This window comes from Seriola lalandi, unplaced genomic scaffold (genome assembly GCF_002814215.2).
Source record: "Seriola lalandi dorsalis isolate HSWRI2012SDOR001 ecotype SW California unplaced genomic scaffold, Sedor1 jcf7180002054188, whole genome shotgun sequence".
NCBI classification, from domain to species: domain Eukaryota; kingdom Metazoa; phylum Chordata; class Actinopteri; order Carangiformes; family Carangidae; genus Seriola; species Seriola lalandi.
This window is the reverse complement of record NW_019524741.1, coordinates 118528-139118: the sequence shown is the minus strand read 5'-3', so window position 1 is coordinate 139118 and position 20591 is coordinate 118528. Positions and strand designations below refer to the sequence as shown.

Below are 20591 nucleotides of genomic sequence, written 5' to 3'. Positions count from 1 at the left end.
ATCCCATGTGTATGTGATGGATGTGTTTTATCCTTTAAATCAAACCCCACTTGGCTTTCCTTCACTTCTGATGACATTAGAGTGTATTTGAAGGGATGGGGTTTGGGCGTTTGTACATCTGACTTCTTAGTAAAGCCTTCTAACCCGGGGGACGGTGTAAGGAGGATCACAGTCTCAGCTTCCTTGGGTGGAGGAGTGACAGTCTGCCTCCGAGATTTGAACCTTGTTTAAATGTCTCTGTTTAGCTGTTTTTAATGAGGGTATGTGATCTAAGGTCCTAAGCTTAAATAATCTTAAATCACCCTGTGAATCCCCCTCAGTACAGCACATGTAATGTCATGATTAAGAGAGTACACTTGCTATGAAAGCCCTGCCAGCGCCGTGTCAGGGTGAGGAAGCGGTCACAGACAGGGTGTGTGAAGAACTCTCCTTTCACTGCCTTTCTTCTGTCTGCGCTGTCTCAGGATGACATGCAATTCATACCTGGTGTATTCTATAAGCCCTTCTCACTGATCCTGAGGTGCAAATCCCCCCAGGCAATGGCCAGGCTCAATGTATCACAGCCTTTAGAACAGCACGGCACACAGACAGGCAGGCGGACACACAGACAGGAAGACAGAGAACAATGCAGGCGATTGTATAAGGATAGAGTGGGAGGCAGGCTGCTATCTGGGAAAGAAAGTTGGAGCGCAGAAAGAGGAAGACAGTTCAGTAAGAGCGTAGTCTATGAAGGTAGATAGCGAGAGACTTGGAGGCAGGGATATGGGCAGGAGGATAGGCAGGCTGACAGGGGACAGGTCAGCGGGATGGGGCCATCTTCTTCCACCTATAATTAGATCCTCCGCAGGCGATGGGAGTGTGTGGTGGCACACTCTAATCTTTCATTTCCACTTCTACTCCACCTGCTGTTTAGGAGTGCAGCACACAAATAGAGATCGTAGAATGAAAGAAAAAGACTTACACACTCACTGTTTTCATCATGATCATCATTGTTACTATAGTGTAGTGTTTCTCAGTCTTATTTTTGTCAGTTGTATGTCATCTGCTCCCTGACAGTGAAATGGTAATTCTTGTGACATTTAGTGTGGCTGCTTTGTCCTTTTATTTGAAACAACTGTTCTGTTTTCAGACACCACCATCGGCATAGTGGTTGATATTTTTAAAGGTAGACAGTAACAGAGTAGTCAGAGTACGCCTTTGTCTGCAACGAGGTGTGCTTCAAATAGTCTAAGTGTCGAAGGTGCGCGGTGAGGATCGCCCAAACAAAGTGAATCTGCCACTGTGCATTCATCACCCACTCACCAGCAGACTGAGAGTTCAACGAGTGAAAAGTTTTTTTTATTTTTTTCAATGGTTTATTATAATCTCAACAAGCCCGAAGCACAGTGAAACATGCAAATCACATGTAAATATTGCATGTAATTGCTATTAACAGGAAAAACTTTGAACTTACACTACTGTCTGACAGTCAGTGAGGGCAACAACACGGTCTTGACTGGCTGTCATTACAAGCCTAGTGCCATGCCACTATCCACACTTGTGCCCCTGCCCACTCCAAGGCCAGCCCCTGTACAGCCCCTCCTCCTCCTCCAAGTCATCATTTGCAATTAAGTTAGTGTTCGGAGCTGTCTAAAGCAGCATGCCACCATGTGCCTTAATGAAAGCAGCTCCCACTCCTATCTTTATATCTTTAGGCAGTGGTAATAAGGTAACTGATTCAGACATTGACAGATGGCCTCTGCTTGCCTCTCAGATGTGCATAATTATACCACTAGTGTCTGCTCTTTTCCACAGTGGCAGGCAGCGCAGGGCTTCTCAGTGTATGCCGGTAGGAAATGCTGCAGTGGTGGGTCTAGCTTTAATATACATTACAATACATTATTTATCAAGCAAGCAGACCAGTCTTACCCTTTTACACCATATACATCCTGTAATGCATTACCGCTGTTGTGGTTTCTACAGGGACTGCGGGATGCTCGCGTAGTGCTTTACCAGGAATACTTAGCCATTATATCACTCAGTCCCACAGGCCAATTTTCTGACCTCCGCACAGCATGGAGTCTACATTTCTATCCTGTTTATGTAGATTCATGTATGTATTATGAAGTGGTTGTTGGTGTGTGGTGTGTAAGGTATTCAAATTTTGCATGAGGGATCACCGCTCTGGTTCACGTTAGTGAATGGCAATGCGGGAAAAAATGAGGGTTTTTTGTTGATGTTGTTGTTTGTTTGTTTGTTTTTTTAAGTAAAAGAAGAAGGCTTGTTTGTTCATACCAAAATAACTTTTCCCTCATGAATGGCAATCAGAAAGCTGCACATCCTTGGAACATATAAATTGAGCATTTACAGATTGATGGGTTGTTTAGTTTTTATGCTACTACTGAGTGTTATTGTGTGAGAGGAAACTATGGAATAGCAATGGAAAGTCTTGCAGTATTGTCACTGTTTGAAAGTGCAGGAGGTTACTTGTTTTTATTGTGCAATCTCATCAGCAGTGTCCATACTGTTTGAAGTTGCCTTCGATTTCCCCCCAATGGGTTGCAGTTTTAAAATAGAGTCTAATTAGGTAATGTAACCAAAAAAAAAACTGAAAAAGAAAAAAAATCTTTCTCACGCATTTAAACAAAGTTCTGGCAAATCCTCATAAACATTTTCATCACTGAACGGAAATACAAACAAGAAATTTGGATTTTTTTCCCTCTGCTTGTTTATGCTACAGTAATGAGCCTAGGATCTGCGCTTTTCAAGAGTTTGACAACAGCATGTTCCTTTCTCTGAGAGAGAGAAAATGTGACAGCTAAAATCTTCATAAAATAACGGCCTTTAGATGTGCTTTTCACTAAGACTGAGCGAGATGAATGTGCTATACATCAGCAGTGACTGCAGAGGGGTCACCCAGAGTTCTTTGCTGCACACAAGAATAGGACCTGTAGATGGAGCTACAGCACTGCTGGAAATATGAATGGCAGCACTAAGGAGATCAGTTACTTTTCCCAACAGGAGCCATTCGTGGGAACAACTTGGAGTGAAATCCTCCGTTCTGTGCATTAGAATGAGAGGAACAAGTTTCTTCCACCAAAAAAAAAAAAAAAAGAAAGAAAAAAAGATCATTTACACTTGAAAGCTGATTTTGAGCTTTGCTGTCATTAGACCGCTTTAAGTATTTAAGTAGAATTAATATTTTAACATATGAGGTACCTCATCTGTCAGGAGTTAGACTAGAAAGAAACCTGTATACCTTATGTGAGTATTTCTTTTTGACACTGCCAGGTAGCAACCGCTTTAGACATCATTTGACAGCCTGTGAAATGCTGATTGCCTCACATCACACACTGTAAAGATGGCATTTGATGAATGTTTGATGCGGTGCAGCTGTAAACACACTTGGCAGCTGCAACGGGCGCTTTTTTGGGGCTGATAGAATCACCGTCTCCCCAGATGAGGGCAGGACAGGGTCAGATCTGGCTCCAGAGGTCTCAGGAGACCACCTGTGTAGAGCCACAGCAGTTGGGGCCATTAACCAGAACACCAGCCCAGCCGAGATCAAAGCTATAATCAGAGTTGTCATAATTGTTCTTGTTAACACTGTCCCTGAAAATGAGATGCTTTGTGAGTCTTGGATCTGCCCATTTGTGGTTTACTGCATTGCAGTGTGGCCGAGCTTTTGTGAGAACAGCGAGAGGACTGTGCGAGCCTGTGAATTGTCTCCTTGTTTCTGCTTTGCATCTGTTTTCTCTCTGTTTGAAAAAGTTGGAGGCCTTAAAGGAGTGGGTTTTTTCAGTCTCATGGGGGTTACACTCTCCATCGCCATGGCTGTGGGAGTTCTCACAGACTGTGCATTGGGAATGTGTCTAGTAGGGAAAAAATGATGGCACTGATGGCGATCTGTGTATTCATAGTTCTGAGTCTGAGATCTATTAATTATTAAATGATAGGCTATGACTACTTGCAAGCTGCTCAGCAGTGCCTCCTGATTTCACACAGTATTATTATTTAGCTGCCCTGAATGGATTTGTGTCAGTTGACAGCTCTTGTGGCTGGCTGAATGCAATGTGTAACCTTGAAACATGTCCCCTTATTAGTGGGATTAATAAGCTTTCCCTGTTAATATTCACTTCATTAGGGCTGTGAAATTGTTCCCATTTTGATTTGTTTTAGGACATGGATTTCAGTTTTGAGAACGGACTTTATTCAATTTAAAATAACTAGATTCATCATTATTATTTAACATTATTAAACAGCATGAAGTAACTTTTAAGTATGAACAGGTTAAGTGTCTTCAGAATAATATTTGCATACTGCACTAAATGAACGTGTTGACACCTGAGATGGCAGGGTTTTATCTGTGCATCTGTTCTACTTTGTTGTTATATATTATGCGTGTTTCCAGCCTAGATGAAGTGCGCTCTGCGTTTAACCCCATTGTGTGCGCTGTATCATAATGTCTGCCTCTAACATACTCACCACCTTCCTAGTCACAGAGGACACCACTCCCCAGGCAGCTGAGGCGGCGACCTGTCCGCCCCTGTGTGTGGCTGTTCCGAGGCCAGTCTTGGCCCCGCTGCGTTAACGTGCGTGTGAGCTGAGCTGACAGGGAGAGAGAGTCCATGCCACTCCCTCCCCACCTCCTCAGGGGAAAAGGCTCGCATGGCAGATCTGTCACCCAGGAGGTCGCTCAGTGTTAACGCTCCCGACACGGATTAAACACTAGTGGCCAGTGCCGGAGTGCGGGGTCAGTGTAGCCACCACTGACAGGCACCACAGGGCCCTCGCCGACTGCCCCGCTCCAGCCTCGAACTGGTGCTGCTGTGGCCCTGGCATGTGTCAGACAGGCAGGGAGACAACGGCCAGTGTTGGCCCTGCGAGCAAATGCTAATGCCTTGCCTTGCACGGCTGCTCTTCCTCAGTGCTTTGATAAAGAGCTGCTATCACCATTGCACTGTACTGTGCAGGCGTTCTTACAAGCTGTGGCATTTGCTTATCATTTTGCTATGGCTAACCTTTCATTTACAAATTAGAAAAAATAGTGTACTCTGAAATAGCTGAAATTATACTACACAACACCATGTTTTGTTATCATTATTATTAATATGGTTTATTTGGTTTCCAATTTATCCAAGTAAAATAATTGTTTGTGGTCATATTTTTCTATGATTTTATTACTTAAGTTTGTTGTTCTGTTGATTATTTGGTTTTTTTGTTAAGCGACCATAAAGCAGAATAATAGTAATAATTGTAAACAAAGTGGAAAACTAACCTCTGAACTTGAGTTACCAAAGTACAGTAAATATCAAAGTTAGTATATCCATTTTTGATCTGAAAATTGAATTGTAAATTGTGTCACACTCCAGAACTGTTGCAACCGATTTCGCCCGGCTGAAGAGGGACATGAAATTCCCCATTTTATTGCTCTCTCTCGAATGTAGCCTCTCTCTCTCTTTCTCTCTCTCTCTCTCTCTCTCTCTCTCTTTCTCCCCCTCTTCCTCTCTCCCTCTCTCCCCAGTCGATAAGACTTGAGCTGAGCGTATGTGAAATATTTATTCAGCGTTAGCTCAGAGCACCATGGCTGCCCACACACTCTACCTGCCCCGAAGAGAAATCTTATCTGTGCTTCCTCTGCCTCCGACACCCCCTGAAAGCCTGTCCCCACACTGGCCCAAGCTCAACACAAATTACATGTCTCATTGCTCTGCGTTTACAGCTACTTTAAAGCCTGCCGCTCCTGTCCCCTACATAAGCCCTCAGCCAGACTCCGTTTCAGCCTGGCTGAAAAAAAAAAAGACCTGCATGAGCTGAGCTGCTACTTGTGCTTTTGATTCATTATTAATCTCTTTTTTTTTTGTATTTTAATTGAGGAAGTAATGCAGATTAATTTCACTGCCCTTGATTTCACCCAGAAAAAGAACATCTCTATCAGAGTAAAGACTATTAAAGGTTCTGTAGAGGCTCCCATCTGTTTTAAAAAAAAAAAAAATCATTTTAATTTATTGTCTTAATATTATTATAGCCCATACTTACACATACCCGCACACGTGAAATATGTCCTTTTTCCGTCTCGTGCGCATTCATGCACAAAGACAGCCACACACATCCATATACACAAACACACAGACAAACCCTGCAGCCTGAAGTCAGTCTTGTTAAATTCTTTCAGTATATGTTCACGTAATCTGGCATCCGTCCACAGCCCCCATGACTGACCCTCATAATGTTGGCTGGCGCTCTTCTCGCTTTGTTTAGCTTTCCAAGTGGAGTGCAACTGAAGAGAAGTAGTGAAGATACAGCCAAGATTAAATCTTCCGTGTTTTTGGATGGTACATAAAACTTAAAAATAAGGGTATTTTTGAAATGTACCATGTTAAAAAAAAACAGTGGAAAGGGTGTTTTTAGTTTGTTGGTTTTTTCTTTTTTACAGCAACAGTAATTATATCGTATGGTCCCATGTGCTGTGACATTACACTAATTTGGCTCATCAACTGCATTATGTGTGTTATACTGATGTGACGCCTGTATTTATAGCCTGTTATCTGCTGTGGTGTATAAGGAGAGCATTTGGCAGCCATTTGGTCTGGTGGTACGTCTGCCAGTCAGTAGTTTGGGTTGGTAGACTGGGCCACCCCCTCCTCTGTTAATCAATTTACAGGATGGTAGAAACTCTTATAGAGGGTGTCTTTGTCCCTTTGTTCCTGCTACGATCCCTTCTCCATCTCCTGGGAGAGTGTGGGTGGTGGGAGCTGCCATGCTTGCTCAGCTTTAAGTTATTTTATTCACACTTTTAATCGCTGAGTGCTTTATTATTAGGTGCTGGATTCTGCTGGCCAGGGGATCTGCATGAGAAGGCGCAGAATGCATTTAGTGGAATCATATTAATGGCACTATAAAACAAATCTGTCAGGCTGTTCTTAACCCTGCTGGCAGAATTGCTCTGCCCAGGGTTGCCCCCTTCTCCAAGCGCTTACAGGTGGCTAAGGAGAGTGCATCTCCATCATCTACTCCACCGTGTGCTAATAGTTTTATTAATTCATTTTTTTTTTTTCCCTAGGCACACTGTGCATAATCATACAGGCATTTTTCAGCTAAAGGGTGTTTGTAAAGGGAGGTTCCCTACATTAGAGACACTCCTCCCAGACATACATACTAACACTTGTTCAATTACAAGTCGTTTGTTATCCACCTCTGTTGTGTGTAAACCTAAATGCTCAGGTATATCATTAATTATTACCCCCATTGCTTGTGTTTGCTGCTTTATGTCCTTTTTGGTTAAATAAATGACTATATCACCGCTTGAGCAACATATTAGCATTTCCGTGTTTAAAAAAGTTCAAGGTTTTACTTGTCATGCATAATTTGTTGATGGATGAAAAAATATGCAGTCAGGCCCTTTAGACTGAAATTGGAGTCCATCTTTGATGGCAATTAAAATGTGGGTTATTTTTTTACGAATTTACACTTACGCCTGAAAGGTTGCACTTTGTCCAACATGTCCTTTAATCACTCAGCCGCTTGCTAATAAAACATAAACCACTTAGTGGAGGAATTAGTTCTGTCTCCATTTCACAGAAACTCCAGAGAATGTGAGGAGACAAGGGGAAGGTATAGCCCTGCCTCTGCTCATTACTGTGGGATATCTGACGGCAAAGTCTCAGTTTGTGCACCTGAGTGAAGGAATCTGAGAGGTTTTCCCAGTTAAAAAAGCGTGTAAATCCTGAACACATGGGCTGACATACCATGAGGGAGGAATTGAGAAGATATTTCTGACAGTTTTGGTTTATACCCTCATTTAAGCACTCAGTTTAGACACAAGGCATTGTATTTCTGTAGGCTTTTATCTTGTCCACTGAGCCAGAACGCGGTGAGCAGAAATTTGCATTAGTGGGCGATTATGAATACCTGTGACAGATTCTCTCTGCCGGCTCCCTGGGCGGAAATGAATTGGCTCCCTCTGTTGACTTGCACAGGAAGACAGAGACCAAGCAATTAGACTTTAGTGGTTAATGTAGCAGCTTTTGCAGGGAGGGCAAGGAGGTTCAACATTCCTGCTGGGCTCATGTCAGTTTCCAGGCACATTTCCCCCCACCTTTCTTTTTCCCTTTTTATGAGAATGCTGGGAATATGACAAGCTACCTGTCCACCAGCCAGCTGAATTCCTCTGGGGTGAGGGGAGCGTCGCTTTAGAATCGCCTCATGGGAACTGAGGTGACAACACATGACGTAGGTTATTCATAACAGAGAGGAGATGTACTGCAGCTACCTCTGCACATCATGCATATTCATTGTTTACCTTTTTTTTTATCCCCCACCAGCTCTAGTTTGTTGCTGTATGCGTAATTCAAACGAGCTCTCATAAAAACATATTGTTCGTATTGTTCATTTCCCTACATCCTGGTCATCCTGCTGTGCTCCTGCGTGACGCTTCAGCTCACCCACCATCTCCCAGGTCATATGGAGGGATAATAAGCGGTACAGTGGTGAAGCCTAGGGCCACAGTGGTGTCTGCATTACTCATGGTTCACGTTTCTCTAGTGGCCATTTTAACCTAGGCCTGGTGTGGCGGTAGGTAGACTGGCCCCCAGAGCAACATGCACAGACTCTGCATGGTTGCTATGACAGGAGCAGTCTGCTGTTTACAGGCCTGCTATTGAGGCCTGAAGGCCCCAGTGCTTCACATCCTGTCTCGGGCTTAACTCGAACATATTGTTCGTACTCTGACCAGCCTGCAGCTCTTTGAGCCTACACTGCACAGTGCTACCATTGTGTGGGGTCAGAATAGCAGTTATATTTAATGTTTTGAAATAAACTTTGTAAAAATAAATAAATAAATGAAACTTGCTATAGACTACAATAAATCTAACTGTTGCAAAGGATGCATTCATTATAGAAAATATTCTATATAAAGTATGTGGAAAAATTTATATTGTGAAAGTGTTTGTTGTAAATAAAAGTAGACCATATGTCGGGTGTATTTGAGCATAATCACACTATAATAGATTTTAAGATTCAACTTGCTGTTGGGGACATTTTATTTCATCCCTGTCAACCTGCTGGTGTGATCCTCCTCACACATTCCTGATAATTTCAGTTGGAAACAGACTCATTAGGTTGTCACTAAATGGGTTTAAATGCAGCCGTCCAATTAGTGCTCTGCTGTGAAATGCAGTGGGTGTTGTGCAACGTGCTTAGCACCACTCCTTTACAGAATTATGAGGGATTACTCATTCAGTGTGATCCATCTTATTTCTATCAGGGGTCTTGGCTTTTCTCAGTATCATCACCACGGAGGGGGTAAATGTTGCAAATGCTTCTCCAGTTGCCATATGTGCCTCGTCAGAGAGCCTCACTGTCTCCGAATCTAAGAGGATTTGATGTGCTAGTTAAAAGACAGCATACCATGCCTATCCATGTCATACTTTCTTTTGAGCAGTAAGGCTCTCTGCCAGCACAGTATTATTGGTATATATAAATAGGATTTCAAGATATTAAAAGTTGTCCCTGAATGTCTGTTACTTTCAAACCACTGAGAGTAAAATCTGTTGCCATTGCCTGTAAATCTCAGAGGCTTTACATGCTTGCTTTTCATGAGATTTAGGACGTGGTTAAATCCGTCGTATATTTTGTTTTTGGGAACAGGCCTGCTGAGATTTGAAAGCTGGGTGACGGTGCTATAGTGTGATGTGCTTTGCGTTATACTGTCATGTCCTGTCTCCTCAGATCTTCCTTGTGTCGGTGTGGCACTGGGAGCTCTTCATGCTGCCCCTCTTCCTGCTTCTGCTCGTCGGCTGGAACTACTTCCAGCTCGCTGCGGGGAAGGCCAGCTCCAACCAGGACCTGGTGAGTGACGAGGACTCTGAACTCTTCAATGTTCATCCGTATACGTCTGTAGATGCATGCTGTTATGCATAGTGCAAATTCAATCTATATGTTAACCTACCTATGGTGATACCTTGGTCGAATTAAATCCTTTTCACACACATTGGGCAAACTGCATTTTTACAGTAATAACAATTAACAACTCTTACACCTGCATATAATACAGGAGCATTCTATGTGTTTTATAGCTGGTTAGACTAGTTTCTATAGTGTCTCCAGGGGCCCAATAAAACACCAAGCAGTAGGAAGCCACTGAAGTTAAATCACTGTAAATGTATATAAAGCCTGTAGTCTGTTGATATAGTCTCACCACATCTGAAAAGGCAAGACTATAGTTCTTTCCACCGTATACCACTATCTCCTCTCTGTCTACTGTTATGGAAATTATGTTTGCCCTACACATGTCTGTGAAGGTTAATGCTGTTCACACTTCTGACTGCCCCCCAATTTCACTGTGTTGTAAGCCTTCTCACTGGCCAGCCAGGGGCCTGGCCTGTTCACACACCCTCCCCAAAGCAACATCCCCGGCCCAGTGATTGTGTTTATGGCTGCTGGAAAAGATGCCGTCCCTAGGCAATGTTAAAGCCCAGACTCACCCTCATATCCAGTGTGGAGACTCTGTCACCCCTCTGTGACCCTCTAGCTGGCAATGACACAGCTCTGTTCCCAGGCAATGTCACAGTGTGCACCACAGTGGGGTCAGGGATGACTTGATATAAAGTGATCTAGGCAACAGCATCCAAATTAAATGTGTTTTTTTCCCTTTCCTCTTTCTGTTTTTCTGTGTGCTTATGTTGTGGAGAAATGAGATTGCTTTGGTGTGACAGTGCTCTTGTGAAGAAGGCCCTCTTTCACCTCTGCTTTTGTGTGAGGTCACCCCTGTGATGCAGTCTCTATGGAAACAAGCCTCTCCCAATAGGGGTGAATGTACTCAAAGAAAATTTCATTACTAGGTGTTTGTTAAAAATGCTCCAGTGCCCACATGTCCCGTTCGTTTGAAATCACCCTCTACCCTTTATTTTCTCTTAGGTGAACATGAGCATGGGTGACGACGAAGAGGAAGACGAGAAGGTATTTTATCTTGTCTCTTTCTAACATTTTAAGGGATAATATGTTCTGGTGGAACGTTATCACTTCTCAGGCTTCACTATAAATATATCTTATGTATCTTTTAAGCTTTGCGATAAACACTGGCTGTTTTAACATCTCACTGTGACATTACTCAAATCAGACTTACCAGATGTGTGAACCCTGCTAATATTCCTTTCTGAATAACCAAGGTTAAATTAAACACATGACAATGTGTGCATGCTGCTGGATACTACAAATTCCTAGTTCAGCAAATAGCTGCGATTCTTATACAAATGAACACATGTTTCTTTGAAAAGAGAAAATATTCTACCAAAGAGCTATACAGGTCCTAGTCAGTATTTTAGCATAGTCCCAGTGACAGTTTCTTCTCACAAGCTCTTTTCTAACTAAGAATAGAAATATTTTTCATGCATCCCAAATGAGGGCAACATCTTTGAAACAGTTGTAGCATGTAGCTCTTTATTCTGATCCTTTGGGTATTGAGTGTCACTCTGCAAATGCACTCTGCTGAGATACCGCAGCCCTTTGAAAATCTATAAATCAAATTTAAACAGCATCATCAATTAGAATTTGCACAGCTGTTGGGGATGGATTTTTTTTTTTGTGCCATCATTGTCTAAATGGAATAGTTATGTTGAGAATGACCTTTTACTAGCAGAACAAATGAACAAACTACAATACTACAACAGTAAACTAATACTCTGCCCCAATGGTTATCAGTCATTTTCACTTGCACGTTCATGAGAAATCATAAATGATAATGTTTATTAATACATCTCTCTGGTGCCTCTTGAAAAACAAAAACAACAGGAAATCTTTAAGTAGACTGAAAATTATACTTCCCCACAGCAAATAATATTCAATTACACTCATCCCACTGTTTTCTGTAAAGAAGGAAGAGTTAACAGGGATGTGTATTATTGCTTTATGTCAATGAAGTGTGGAACTAACACAAAGCCTCCAAGCAATGACCCTTGTGCTGCGTGTCTAGGCCCAGGATTCATATCCATAATGCGCTCAATATATTCTGTTGTGGTGACCTGGGGCTATGAAAAAAAGCCAGCTTCTTTTAAAAACACAGGCACATCCACCAAATCCTGTCTGAAAGGATGGGCTAATTCACAGATGAAACTCGCATGATATGTCTGCACACACAAAATGGGAAGCTGCACTTGCTATCACTGCTAGGAAAACTGTAAACTGGTGCTTAAACAACCAACAGTGATACTGAAAATTCACACTCACAATCACATTAAATCGAATGTCAGTGTTTCATTTGTCTTTACCTTAAAATCTCAATGTATAATATAGGGATGTTTGCTTTTTTGAGTTTAAGTAAGGCCCAGTGTCTTTAGAGAGGTTTAAGATTCTCTCAGTATGCTGCATGTGTTTCCGAACTCTGCCTTCGCCTCTTTAAGCTTTTTGAAAGGTTTTCCATGAGGCTCCTAAGCCCTTTCACACTCAGAGGAAATGAAATATCTCCTTTCATTTACTAATTAAGCACTCACCCATGTTTGTTTTAAGCTGTCAGCTTTAATTTAAAGTGGCTTATTTGAAAGTCTTGTTATGGTCTTGCTGTCACTTGAATGTGATATCATGCAGTTAGATCAAGCAGTGTAGCTTTACACCTCCTATCAAAGTCTTCTTTAAAAATATTTGGGGTTAAAGAGTGATCAGTGTTAAATTTGATGACTTCAAAGCCTTTGCTTTTTTTCCCCCTCGTCTCTCCTCTAACATGTGAATAAAGGCTTTTTCCTCTGAGAAGGTTATGATTACCACTCAAATATGTTTTTATCCCCCTTTTTTTCCCCTTGAGGAAGGAAATATGTAAACCTCAGACAGAGCAGCGAGAATGTGAAGGCATGATGTTAAAGAGAGACGAAAGGCAAGGCAGTGTTACAGCAGGATAATACAGAACAGATTCTCTGCCTGTGAACAAATCTGTCCTCAGGGAAAGAGACAGCTTACAAATTATGTGTGGGCAAAGTGACTTCCCTTTGGCCTTAGGTATCAATTGTGCAGATAGACAATATTTAATCATAACATAAAGAAACAGAGAGGCAAAGCAAGTCCATAGATCTCCAATAGAAATGAGCATGGAAGATGAAACAGCCCTCTCATTGCCCCCTGGCTGGCAGTGCTGGTCTGGGGTTGACTTGCTCCTAGAGCCCAGCCCATGGGGAGCTCGGGGGGAGGGTGAGGAGGTGGTTAGGGGTGCTAGACCGGGCTGGGGGGGGGTTACTCCGTCTCTCACCCGATACTCCACAGTCACCGCTGGGTCTCCTTGAGCACACCAGTCAGACAGACTGCTCGTGTCATGATCGGAGATGTGCATTATGGGAGCCACCGCACACGAACCCTACAACACATTAAAGCCTAAAAAGAGCTTTTCTTGTGCGTTTTATCTCTGCAAATTGTTTGTTAGCTCATTTTAGCTCCATATGAAATAATTTGCAAGGAACACAGGTGTTTTTCATTTAAATGCACTTCTTATCTTTGTCAGAAAAGTCACTAGAAAAATATTCAGTCTGAGAATTCAAATTTGGCACCGTTTATTCTAATTAAAATGATGCTAAATGAGCTTTCTCCAGTCTTTGAAAACACCCCACATGTCTGGGAGAGCATGTTTACCTTTGTGCAGGAGATCAAATTGGTTCTCCATTACTGCACCTTAAAAGGAAGCTTTTACAATTTTATCTGAAATGAGAATATGATTTCACACAGGTTTTCTAATCAGTAGACATTTAGGATTCATTTAGTCTGTCCCTAGTTTACCCATCTTTTTCCATTTCAGAAGAAGATCTTTTATTTATTTTTGTTTTCTCTGCACTCATGTACATGCTGAAAAGAGAAATGAACAAAGATAAAGAATATCATCAAATGATTAATGTAGGGAGGACTTCGGTTTTGGTCGCTAAGGAGATGGAGGATTTCAAGAATCTTAAAGCAGATGAATAATGATAATCACGAGAGCTCTGTCTCTTGATGCATACTTCAGAGTACATCTATTTGTCTGTTTTTCCTTTTAGAAATAAAAGCCAATATAGCTTCTCTTTTTCCTGCCGGAGCTGTATTTCTGGCTAAATTTACCTTGCATCTGTATCCACTGCAGTTAATAATGCTTCATATCGCTTATTAAGTTTGAATTCGAAAACATGTAATTGGGTCGCTTAAATAATTTTAAATGGAAATATGAAAAGGAATATGAGCTTAAATGATGAGGCTTAATGCGTGGCTCTGTGGGGCCATCAGGAGCTCGTGGACACAGATTGTAATGGCTTTTAGCAGACTCTAACAGTGCTCCCTGCTTTTAAAATAAACTTAGAATAAAGAGTTCAATTAACACCTGATGTGGAGTAAAGAACACGCATGAAGGTTTGCTCGGCCCCCCAATGCAGTGGAGCAGAGAAGGATGATGCGTACACACAGATAGTCCTCTTTCCCCATGATGAGACCATGAGATGTTAATCTCAAAGAAAGCATATTTGTGATAGTTCTTCCTTTTTTGGACAGTGCTGAGCCTCCAGTGTCTGTCCAGATCCGAGCCCAGTGGGGGAGGCTCTGCTAGTGTGGGAATTGCTCTCTTCCTGCGCCTTTTGTGGAGGAGAGCGGGCCTGACAGTGGGGAGTCTCTCTGTGCTGGCAGACAGTGTGTTCCCAGGGGCTGCCTCATGAAGCTCTGATAAAGGCATTCTGTCTGGACCCTGTCAATGCACACAGGCTGCGGCTTTGGCTGACTTGTAACATAAACATATAGACATCCTCAAGCCTCCTGTTAGGGTCCATCAGAGCCCCCCCCCCCAACACTCTCATTCCCCCATCTCACTCTTCCTCTCCCACCCTCCTCTCTGTCATCATTCCTGTCATTATTTCCTCCTTTTGATGTGAGGCTTCTCAGCCTTCTTTAGCTTGTGTTACTCATGTTATCTCTAGTCACTCCTCTGCCTCTGGAAGGCTTCACACTCGTTATTTCTAGTCTTGATGTGATCACTTTTTTTTTTTTAGACAAACCAACCCTCCAACCCCCTCACATGTTGACTTATTGCTTTGCCAGACTCAGTCATTACTATCTTAGTCCATTAAAAGCAAGTAATACGTTATGTGCAGTGATGGTTGTGACAAGATTCATGCGAGTGAAAGAGGGAACAGGAACACATCGGACTGGTGTCCTAAGCCAAGATGCAGTGTTTTTCTCATGCAGGGAAAGTGTTACAAAGCCAGACCTGACAGATTTGTAAAAACATGTTCAAACTTGTCCTGTGCAGGCTGCTGGAATGGAATCTCTCCTAAGTTGTGAGGCCCCTGCACTTCTTGTCTGGGTCGTCTAGTCTGCCTGATTGCGGATGGCCATTTTGTGTACTTTTCATCTACCAGAGAGTCTTGATTGTGCTGCACTTGTGCAACAGCAGTATTGTGTGTGGCAGACAAAAGCTGAAATCTCTCACCCATCCACATAACAGCCTCTGAGCACTGAGTCTGTCTCATCTTCAAAAGCATAGTCTGAAGATGTACAGTGTTTGCTCATTATGGGCCATTCAATAGATAAATCACACATAATAGCATAGCAGAGATAAACTGGTCATTGTCTACCCTGCCCAACAATTGACATACAGTGTACCTCATCAGTGTCTGTACATTTTTTTGTTTCTTTATTTAGGAGAGCGGGAAAAAAGGTTTGATGGACAAGATACATATGGTGCAGGAAGTGGTGCTGGTTGTCCAGAATGTTTTGGAAGAACTTGCAAACATCGGAGAACGAATCAAGAAGTAATTCAACCATTTCAATTTTAATTTGTCCTACACTATTAACCTCATTATCAGTTTATTTGAAATATAATAGTTTTTAATAGAACTTAACGTTAATCTCACGCCACTGTTCTTTTACAGCATCTTCAATTGGTCTGTCCCCTTCTTGTCATGCCTGGCCTGCTCGGTGCTGTTTGTGTCCACAGTGCTGTTATATTTCATCCCACTGCGGTATATTGTGCTGATATGGGGTAAGTTCTACATCTAAAAATACAATTTAATTCATAAAATTGTTATTAAAAAAATAATTTTTGCATATCAAAAGTGTAGTGGGAAAATACCAAAAGCTAACAAACCTCCACTGTCTTTTTCTTGCTAGAGTCTATTAGTACGAGCAGAATATCCTATCAAATAGTACAAAAATCAATGCCCATACCACTGTTGTAAAACATAACTCTTATTCACTCTTCCTAACTGCATATCCAGGATTTAATGAAGTACAGTAATTTAAGAACTCTGCCATCCCTACACCTCTGCAGATGCACAGAGATCAGACAGCTGTAGAGGTTTGCTTTGCTCAGTGTGGGCTGATGTAGCAGAGCCCAGCAGAGGCAAGGCCTAGGGTTTGTGTGAAAACAAAGCAGAGGTAGAGTAGCAAGCTGTATATAATACATGATGTCCTTGGGCAGTCTGTAGGCTCCTGGTCTAGCCTCTCATTATCTGCTGTAGTCATACAGAATAGACAGTCATCTCAGTGGTCAGGGAGATATGCTGCCCTTAACAGGCTCTCCTCCTCCAGCTGTAAGCCCACAACCACAGTACTTCCACACTGCCTTCAACACAATCAATACCAAAAAACCATCATATCAAACAAAAAACACACAGTCTGAGACACTCCTCTGCCTCCCCAGTTAACCTCCATCTCTGTGGTTGCAAGGCAGGCCTTTCAAGTTGCTTGCACATATTTAAGTCCTTAGGTTCTTTGTCTGCATGTTGAGGTACAGGCAGTACCGAGCTGTGAATATAATGGTCCCATTACAAGACCCCAGAGATATTTCTCTCTCTGTGGTACGTAGCCATGTGCAGAGTAAATATAGATGTGCTAGAAATGATCAGATGGAAGCAAACACAAGTCAGTAAAACTTGTGATGAAAGTGTGCCTGTTGTTAAAATTAGGGTAACAAATTCATTAAGTATTGCTTTATCCATATTTGTCACCATTGTATTGGATCATGCTTGAATTCACTTTGTCTGAAAGGGATCAACTGAAACAGCATCATGAAATGCGGTTTCTGACATATCGGTGGGATCTCCATTCTGTACATACAGTAGACAGGGTTACACCGCTCTTTATTATTATTGATAGTTTTTACACTGGACAACAATGTAAAAATATGCCAGTTGCTGTGACACCTTTATTTATTAATGTGTTCTTGTTTTCACAGGCGTTAACAAATTTACCAAGAAGCTGCGCAACCCATATACTATTGACAGTAATGAAATACTGGATTTCCTCAAGAGGGTGCCTTCTGATGTTGAAAAGGTAAGGGTCCAGTTTTACATACAGATAGGGAGGGAATTCCCTGAAGATGTCTGCATTATTTGCTGTACCAGAATTCCCAAGTGTTGCGGAAATATATCCTCTAGCTTTGTTTGATTATTAATGGACTCTCGCCTTTAAAGCAGCCCTGGCCCAATTATTCCTCAGTGCAGCTCCATGTAGTCGCCGTAGTGCATGAGTGAGGAGATGTTCAGATCTGTCCTCAGCCATATTGCTGCAGCCTCGTCCGTTATTAGCAATTTTGTCCTGTCTGATTGAAGCGCTGTGACATTAAAGCTGGTGATTGGCCGAGGGCTGGCAGAGGGCTCCTGACGTCTCTGGCTGTTGTGTCAGCACAGAGACTCTGATGTGGCCTCAGTCACTTCAGGGTGGTAGAGTCAATTAATGTAGTCGTGAGCCCCAGTCGTCTTGCTGGGTGCCATATGTGATTACATATTAGCCACGGCTGATATGTCATTTGCATTTACATCACAGAGCTGAGGAGAGCTGTCAGGGTTTTGTAAGTGGTGCTGGGTGCTCGCCGTTCTCTCACTGAGATTTTTGCTCGGCCAGGAAATGAAGTGCCACACAGTGCCTTCATCTTGCAGGTAACTCGCCAGACAGAATTCAGTGAGAAATCCTGACAGTCTGGATCTGGAAAGACACTCTCACCCCAGTCTGTTTCTCTGCTGCACCCTTGATGTCCTCCTGCAGCAAGCCATTGCTGACTTCTCTGTGATGTTGGAGGGAGCCTGTGTTGTTTGAGATTTGGCTGACTGAGTTGGCAAAACAAGGTGGTGAATACATTTTGATTCCGAATCCTTTGTATGTCTTCTTCCCCATTGGGATACAATGTTTGAGCTTTGAAAATGACTCACTTTCAAATCCCATGGAAACAATACTTTTTAGCCTGGTTTAAAAGAGAAACTACATCTTGAAAATAGCTCCAATCATAAAAAACAAAACACCCTTAAGATTCATCATAAGTACGTTTCATTATGTACTGTGAAAAATAACCTTAACATCATATACACAGGAGACCCAAAACAATAGACCACATATTTTGTTTTTGTTGACTTAGAACTTCAATCCTCAGATAGGTGTGGACACAAAAACACCACAAAGGCTGAAAATTGACTCCTGTCTTTCTTGCAAATGTGACTTGGCAATTAGTGCCTGTGCACATCTACAAAGTCTGCCTCAAACGGGGACTTCTGACAACGCTGTGTCTGTCCCGAAATAAGAAGCATCTGTCAGTTCTGAGGACAGTTTCATGTTCTGATGCAGGAGGCAGTCACTTTGTTCCCACATTCCATCTCCCATTCTAATAATGGAGACCAGCTAATTAGCATAGAGTTCTTACCTTTATTCAACAGATTCACCGTATTGTTTGAGCTCAGCAAGCATGCTTCAAAAGCAAGTTTTCAAATTCCAGCTCTTCTCCTTTTCAGTTTACCCTATGATCAGTCTTCTTTAGATTATGGTGGCAATTTTGAAAAAAAAAAAATGAAAACAGGCCACCGAATTTTTTAATGTCAAAGAGAACATGATTTTACAACATGAATTTATTTTGTAAATCCTTTTGAACGTCATGGAATTTCTGAAAGAAAGACTGAAACATGAGGGAATCAATATTGAGCTTAATTCTACATATGTAACGGGCAGGAAAAAAAACAAGGTTGTAAGTTCAAATGTCACACTTCAGCCCTTGTTTTTGCCTGAAGAAATCAGTCACACCAAGGGTCTAGAAAGCCGTGAAGAAAGTTACACATCAGCCGATGTTGGTAACTTCTCAACTTAAACAACACTCACTTTATACTACTCTCAGGCTGTAACAAAGTTTTCTTCAGAGGACATAACTTACAGTGAGTGATTATGCAGTTCGTAGCTCCCTCACTGGCCTGGCAGGTCATCTCAACAGTTGATGTCTGTTTCTAATATTGTGATTGTGGTGCAGAATGAGGGGGGGCGTACACTGGTACGGAACCCTTGACTCTTCAAATCCTTCTTCCCTGTGATTAATCCCCTCTGCTCCTGTGTTTAAAAAATGATTCATTACAGGCGAGCCCGCCTCGCTTTCCCCTGCACCAGCTCTCCTCAGGGGAGCCATTACCGTGCGCTCCACTGAGCTCGGATTACCTGCCTCTGACCAAACTCATGTTTGTTTTTACAGGTGCAGTACAGCGCGCTGAGAGCGCCCACCAGCCAGAGTCAGCCACGGAAGAAAAGGTAGGCTCCGCGGACACACTGGATGAAAGGCTGGTCTCCTTTTGAATATGGTACGACGCAGTCTACCTGACAACAATGCTCCAGCACTAGCAGAGCCCATAACCCCGTCCACCCCACCATATCACCCTAACTCTGCCCCCTGCTGCTGGGGGCAGCCAGCCGCTCTCTGGCTTGTGTGTTTGCCACTCCCCTGACAGGGGCTGTGAACTGCAGCAGCTAGGAGGGCAGCACATGGTGCTGTCAATCACAAGCCGGGAGGTAAAGAAAAGAGAGCGCTGTAAGGCTCAGCCTTCATCTTTGGATATAATTTAGAAAAGGAATGAAAAGCGTCGGGTTTGGTTTACCTTAGACTTCCACTGTTTTGCCTTTTTTGACTTTGGTGAAACTGAGAAATTTGCCTTAAGGTAACATTAATACAAGCATAACAATTTATGGAAAACAAACCACACCAATATTTTTTCTTTATCCATATGTTAATATAATTAAAGGTTAAAAGGTCATATATCTTGCAGATATTGAAGTAATCAGGGAGAATTAAATTGTTTTGTTGCACATTTAATATATTAGGACAGAGACTGAATTCTACTGTCCTTGTTGTGGTAAGGATTTATTTTATATAACATATATGCTGTCAGCCTTCTACATTTTATCTTAGCAACAAATATATATTTATATACTTATGTGTATTATCTCTGGCAGACTTAATTTTTTAAGTAAAGTTTCTATGATTTTATGTCATGTTAGATTGATTTGAGAGTTTATTTTTACTCAGTATAATGTCTGCATCATCAAATGGAACATTTGCAAGAATCCTGAATAAAGAATCTTGATCAGTTTGAGCTCTTGTTTTTGCCTGTGTTTTTGCAATAACTGCACTCTAGTGAGGATGGATTACACCACTTCTTTACTTGAATACACAGTAAACACATCTGATTACACAACACAGCCATTGGAACAGAGCTCACACACCGGCCACCGCTGCGCCTTGGTTACCGAGCTCACATCAAAGCTGTGTGGCTCCAGTGTGCTTCCTAATGCATTGCTTTGTTGCCTTCTCACAATAACAGGGTCCAGATGAGAGAGAAAGAGCTCATCTCACAGAGAGTACTCTCTCCATC

The 20591-nt window shown here is 42.2% G+C and overlaps 1 protein-coding gene across 2 annotated transcripts in view; it reads left to right on the top strand.

Moving 5' to 3' along the window:
* Window positions 1-20312, top strand: part of LOC111653382 (multiple C2 and transmembrane domain-containing protein 2-like) — a 31739-nt gene extending 11427 nt beyond the window's left edge. For both annotated transcript variants that reach the window (XM_023403981.2, XM_023403980.2), the window contains exons 18-23: window positions 9709-9828; window positions 10897-10938; window positions 15616-15725; window positions 15846-15955; window positions 17150-17247; window positions 19418-20312. In XM_023403981.2, the coding sequence (XP_023259749.1) occupies window positions 9709-9828; window positions 10897-10938; window positions 15616-15725; window positions 15846-15955; window positions 17150-17247; window positions 19418-19477 (540 nt within the window). In that variant the 3' untranslated portion in view covers window positions 19478-20312. The remainder of the gene's footprint in view (window positions 1-9708; window positions 9829-10896; window positions 10939-15615; window positions 15726-15845; window positions 15956-17149; window positions 17248-19417) is intronic.
* The last annotated feature ends 279 nt before the right edge of the window (window positions 20313-20591 follow it).